Here is a 6,517-nt window from a genome sequence, read left to right on the forward strand (position 1 = left end):
TCTCCAAGTCCAGTTTTGGATCTTTGCGTAATATTTCTCCGCGGACTTGCTCAAACTCAGAATTAAGGCCACTCAGAAATATATGAACACGAAGTCGATGCATTGTTGAATGCAGCTGGACCACTCCTTCAACTGTCTCTCCTTGAGAGGCAGTTCTGTGATCAATTTCTTGAAAAAGAGCCACCAGCTCATTGTAATAAATGGACACAGGTCTACCCTCTTATTTGATAGAGAAAGATTTCTGATTTAATTCAAATAGACGAGTTTCATCTGAGCCATCATAGAAGGTCTTCAACACAGCCTCCCATATTCCCTTGGCTGTGGATAGGCGAATAAATCGCTACATCAGTAACAGACTCATTGAATCAATAAGCCAACTTTTCACCTTTTGACTTTCAGTGATCCATGTTGCAAACATGGGATCTTCGGGTTCAGGTTTTTTTGTTGCTCCAGTGAGATATCCGGTTTTGTTACGAGCACCAATGCGCATCTCCATTAGTTGAGACCATAATGGATAATTATTTTCATCTAATATGATGCTGGTAGGGAATGCAGAATTGTCTTGGTGAATAATAATGGGTGATGTTTGGCTATTTTATGGAACGGGAACAATAGGGTTGAGGTTCGTCATGTAGTATGGGATTCGTGTGGGATTCGTGTTTGATTAATTAGGCTCTGATACCATGTAGAAAATAATGGTGTCTACTAGCTGAATTTTTCATCAGTATTCTTCTCCTTATAGGAGGAAATATATAGGCAGAGCTCTAAATAGGTAGTGCCCTGAATAGGCAGAGCTCTGAATAGGTAACAATCCTATTCTAAGAAAGTGTAGTAATTTTGTACAAGATTTGATATGACTCCTATAATTGATTAGATTCACATAATTACTGCCTATACGAGATTTGATCTGAATAGGCAGTAATCAGATTACAAAATAATATTTAATCTAGTTCCTATAATTAATCAGATTATAGAATCGCAACTAATCATGTCAACAGTCCTCGAGTTCATATTGTCCATAAAAACATCCAACATATCCTTCTTCAAGTAGAACCTCCTCATTCAGAAATTAGCGTCCATCATGAACTAGTCTTTTATGATCTCCAACCATTGTAACTTGAAACCACATTAAAAAAAAACCACTAGGAATCATTGGTTTCTGATACAAATTGACGCAGACAAAAACAATACAAGAAAGATAGCAAACACAAGTAACACAAAATTTTATCAAATAGGGTCAGCACTAAAAATCCTAATTAAGAATTTTATTATTGAATATTTCTCTTCAAGTAGTTTGTTGAAATATAACATAAAAAACTAACGCAAGTGGAAGCTATAAGGATAGCAATAACATAGACAACACAAAAGGTTGATAAGCGAAAAGGGTTGCAGATGTAAACTCTAAATTCACAATTTTATTTTCAGAAAATAAGGCTATGAAATTTGTCTTTTTATGAGGTTTACATAAGTTTTAATTAGGTTAGAAAACCCTATCTCTACGAGAAAATAAATAAACATTAGAAAGCATAAAGGAAATTAACGCAGAATTTGAAATAAAAAAAATCTAAAAAAACCTAGGAAAAATAACAAAATTGATCCAAAAAACAACTCTTGAGCCTAATTTTGAGAAATCTAATGGTCCAATGACCGATGATATGGTTCTCAATTGAAAAGCTACCTGTAAAATCTGTAGAATCACTTCGAAAGCACAAAGGAAATTAACGCAGAATTCTAAATAAAAAAAATCCAAAAAAACCTAGGAAAAATAACAAAATTGATCCAAAAGACAACTCTTGGGCCTAATTTTGAGAAATCCAATGGTCCAATGACCGATGAAATGATTCTCAATTGGAAAACTACTTGTAGAATCTGTAGAATCACATGGAAAAATTTGAGCTTGATATCCAATGCTCTAATCTCCTGTTATCGCCTTTTTGACCTATCCTACTAATCCATAATAATATATATTGGGTCATCCATATAATATATATGTGTCAAATTCTCATTTAATTATGACATATCTCATCTGAATGCTAATAATCTTCAATGTGTACAAACTTAGTTGCATCAACAACCCCATTTATACTAGTAATGGCCTAAATTGAAGAAGAAAAAATAAATTTTTTAAACTGAATAATTTCTAAAATAAATAGATAAAATAAAATTATCAAGTGTGATATTTGATTTTCTAAAATAAATAGGAAAAAAATTAAAATACCATAAAAGAAAACTATTTTTTAAATAAAAAAACAAAATAAAAAAAATAATCCTACTCGTTGTATAAAGAAAATGAAAATATTTTAAACATATAGATATGAAATTAATTAAGGGTATTGTTGTCCGTTAATGATTATCAAAATTACAACCTTTATAACTTGATACTCTGTGGAGATCGAAACATCTACGTACTATGCTAACAAAAAAAAAATGGCTTCTACAAAACTAGTCTTCTCATTCATCGTTGCTTCCTTCTTGGTCTTCCTTCTACCTCCATCTCATGCTGCTTCTCACTCAGATTTCGAAGATATCAAGATATCATCCTCTATCGATTCTCAAATGGTTAACCTCTCTGTTTACTATGAAGCATTAAGCCCATCTTGTGCAACCTTCATTATCCAAAATCTCACAGGTGTCTTCGACGATGATCTCATCACCATCACCAATCTCAGGATGGTACCTTGGGGTAATGCTCATGTCAACGAAACAGACAACACCATCATTTGTCAGGTCATATCCATCTTCTCCATCTTCATTTGCTATTAAATTTAAATTGTCATCTACTCATCTGCCTGCCCGTACTTTTATAATTAAATGGCGTTTTGGTAGGGCCAAATTTTATTCTTTTTTCTGTTTTTTCCAACTACATGGAGATCACCATCTGCTTTGGATTTGGAATGATAGTTTGCATTGCCAGAACTTGAGAGACTTTTAAGGCTCAATGGATTGAAGCAGCTTAAGAATTGTTTATATGGAAAGCTAAGCAAAATTGTTTTAACTCATAGAGCCAAAATCTGTAAGATCCTACGTTTCCAAACAGGACAATGGAATACCAGAAAAGTGAAGGATTTACTGTGGACTCACCATTCATTAAGAACGAGGGTCCATTTTCTCTTTTTTCATGGTTAAGTATTTGACCTTGTTGAGTTTGCAAGATGGAAAGAAGAGAATAAATTATAACCATCAAAAATCAGCATTACGCCTTCACAGTCATTTCCATTGAAGGATGGCAACAGAAAATGTTAGCCCAGTTAATGCTGGATACCATAGTGATAAAGATGTGCAACCACCATAAAAATTTTCGTGTTTCTTTTCTTTTCTTTTCTAGTAATAGCTTTATTTCTCTTATGCAAATCTAAATTTACCAAATTAACAGAATGGTCGTGATGAATGTTTTCTGCATAAAATTCAAGCCTGCGCCATCAATGTCTGGAATGATGTGGTAGGACCTCCTTTCTATTCTTCCATGGCTATAATCACCCTATGCATATGTTCATAATAACTCGAAGCAAAATTATTGCCAAATGTTTTTAAAATAAATTATTTGAAAATAGATTTATTCATCTATTCTCTATTGCAGGACAAATATTATGCACTGATTCACTGCATGGAGTTCCTTGTTATCGATGGAACGCATTCGGATTGGCAGTCTTGTTTCAACTCGCTTGGATTGTCTGAAGAACCTATTTTGGAGTGTTATAACAATGGAACTGGAGCAAAGGTAACATCAAATACTTTTTTTAACTTCATCATTTCCCAATTCTGATATCTCTTCTGTAGCGCTATGATGTCTTTCTTGTTCTTTCCCGTTGATTATGCCTTAACATTTAAGGCAAATTGATATGCAGCTTCAAGCTTTATATGGTTACGAAACTGCACATCTTGATCCGCCTCATGTGTTTATGCCTTGGGTAGTCGTGAATAATAAATCACTCGGAAAGGTTAGTCCCTAATCCTTGGTTTCTCTCTTTTTCTCTAGTGTGCAACTGATAACCCTACTACTAATGCAGGACTACGGAGATTTCACCACCTATATCTGCAGTGCATACGAAGGCAAAGTCAAGCCCAATGCCTGCAAATCATCCACCTAATAGTGTCAGCTCAATTAAGGAGGAAAGTCCTATCCATCCAGTTTGATACCATGGTGGGGCTAAGAATTTGACGTTTGTTGAGAACAATAAAGAGAATTCCAAGAAATTTCCTGTAAAGGGATTCAAGTAGTTTACTCTAGTGCATTTTGGCGAGTTGCTATGATATCCATATGCAAAAACTAGTCTAGCCTATTCAGAATTGTGCAGGTTTCAATGCCTGAGTTTCGCATTGTTGTACTGTTCGCTCTCTTTTAATGTCATATTAGTCTGACATTGGCAATCATTCTGATTTTGAGCTCCGAAACCGACAATGTCACGGATGGCACTACCAGAAAACCGGAGAAAAGCAACGGAATTACCGACGGAAATATTCCGTCGGTAATTAATACCGACGGACATAATTCCGTCTCAAAATCGGTCGGTATATACCGACGGAATCATTCCGTCGGTAATGCCGTCGGTATATACCGACAGAATATTTCCGTCGGTATATACCGTCGACTTCACCGACGGAATATACATTTCGTCTGGAAATACGCAACGGCATGGTGACGTCAGGCTATTTTACCGACGGAAAGTACCGAGGGATTCAAACTGTGATAGACGTACAGTGACGTGGCGATGTCACCGACGGCATCACCGACGGAATGAATCCGTCGGAAAAAGCCATTATATGCACCCACCTGCCGACACTCTCATCCTCTGTTTCTCCTTCTTCTTCTTTCCCATCCCACCTCTCCCCTCCCAAACTCCTCCCAAACTGCAGCCAAACACCCATCCCAAACTCTCCACTATTCTCAACACGAGCACTCAAGTTTCTTATATCTTGTACGTGGTCACAATACCCATTTCTTGTAGATTTTATCATTTTTTTGTAAGTAAATCTATCCTTTTTAATTAGTTTTAATATTTAATTGTGAATTTTATTGTTTTAGTATATGTATTTTGTTAACGTTTGTACTTGTTTAATTGTTATTTGTCAAAGAAACTTGTAGTATGAATGTATAATTTTGTAGTTGTTATAGGTTGTTTTAGATTTTGTCAAATTATATTTGTTTGTAAATTGTTGAAATTTTGTTTGAATTACACCGAATTAAATGTGTCGTTGTGATGAAATAAATAATTAATAGCTTATTTAAGTGTCTTGTTTAATTATTATCAATTATATTTCGAAGTTGTGAGTAATTCTGTAAATTTATATATGTATAAATTTGTATGTATGAACGTTGATAGTTGATAATTGATAATGAATATTTAACATAAGTGTTGTTTTAGTTTGTTGGATAATGTCGGGGAAAACCAATATTTTTGTTATGTTTTATAGAGGTTCAATAGAAGTCATGGATGATCGTTCATGGATGTATCGGAACTCACCCCAAGGATTGCGGAGGATGGATTATTGTAACGGTGTCCAGGGTTTTATTAATTTCGCAACATCTATTCCGAGGAATTTTACTGATGGCGGTATTAGGTGTCCATGCAGGAAGTGTAAAAATTTAAAGTTTCTGCATCAAGATGTTGTAACGATGCATCTTCTAACCAAAGGGTTCATGGAAGATTACCTGTGTTGGTATGCTCACGGAGAACTATTTGTTCCTGATGAGAGCATGGAAGAACAGGTGGTTGGGTCAACTTCTAGTGCTAGTAACATGCATGAAGTTGGAAATGAGAACAGTAATCCTTACAGGAATATGGTTATGGATGCAATGAGAATGAGTGAAGATAATGTCAGGGGATGTCCAATCGTAGAAGAAGAACCTAATGCAGATGCAGCAAGGTTTTTTGATCTGTTGAGAGATTCTGACGAACCATTATGGGATGGCTGCACGAACCACAGTAAATTATCAGCCGTAGCACAGGTGTTCACCATAAAGTCAGATCACGGGTTGAGTGAGGCCGGTTATGACAAGATTATTGAATGGGCGAGAAGCATTTTACCTGAAGGGAACAGGCTGAAAGAGAACTTCTATGCTGCCAAGTCCATGATGAAACCCCTCGGTTTAGGATACCAGAAAATTGATATATGCCCTAACTTCTGCATGTTATACTACCTTGAAAATGCCGAGATGACCGAGTGCATGACGTGCGGGCATTCCCGTTACAAACCCAGAACTGGTAGAGGGAAGACTCTCGTGGCATATAAAAAACTTAGATACTTCCCAATCACACCTAGACTGCAGAGGTTATTCATGTCACCAAGGACTGCTGAGCACATGACATGGCACCAATCACACCATGCGGTTGATGGAGTGATGGTTCATCCTTCTGACGGTGAAGCCTGGAAACACTTTAACAGTATGCATCCTCCCTTTTCAGCTGAATCAAGGAACGTGCGTCTTGGGTTGTGTACAGACGGATTCAATCCATTCGGGTCATTTGCTGCTCTTTATTCTTGTTGGCCGGTCATACTGACGGTTTATAACTTGCCA

General features: G+C 36.2%; 1 protein-coding gene across 1 annotated transcript; it reads left to right on the forward strand.

The window, feature by feature from the left end:
* Positions 1-2,386: 2,386 nt before the first annotated feature.
* Positions 2,387-4,371, forward strand: LOC18106320 (gamma-interferon-responsive lysosomal thiol protein). Its single transcript, XM_006373942.3, has 5 exons — positions 2,387-2,727; positions 3,374-3,439; positions 3,578-3,718; positions 3,846-3,938; positions 4,008-4,371. The coding sequence occupies exons 1-5, from the start codon at positions 2,428-2,430 to the stop codon at positions 4,086-4,088; spliced, it is 681 nt and encodes a 226-aa protein (XP_006374004.1). The 5' UTR covers positions 2,387-2,427; the 3' UTR covers positions 4,089-4,371.
* Positions 4,372-6,517: the final 2,146 nt, after the last annotated feature.

The sequence above is a fragment of the Populus trichocarpa genome, chromosome 16 (genome assembly GCF_000002775.5).
Source record: "Populus trichocarpa isolate Nisqually-1 chromosome 16, P.trichocarpa_v4.1, whole genome shotgun sequence".
NCBI classification, from domain to species: domain Eukaryota; kingdom Viridiplantae; phylum Streptophyta; class Magnoliopsida; order Malpighiales; family Salicaceae; genus Populus; species Populus trichocarpa.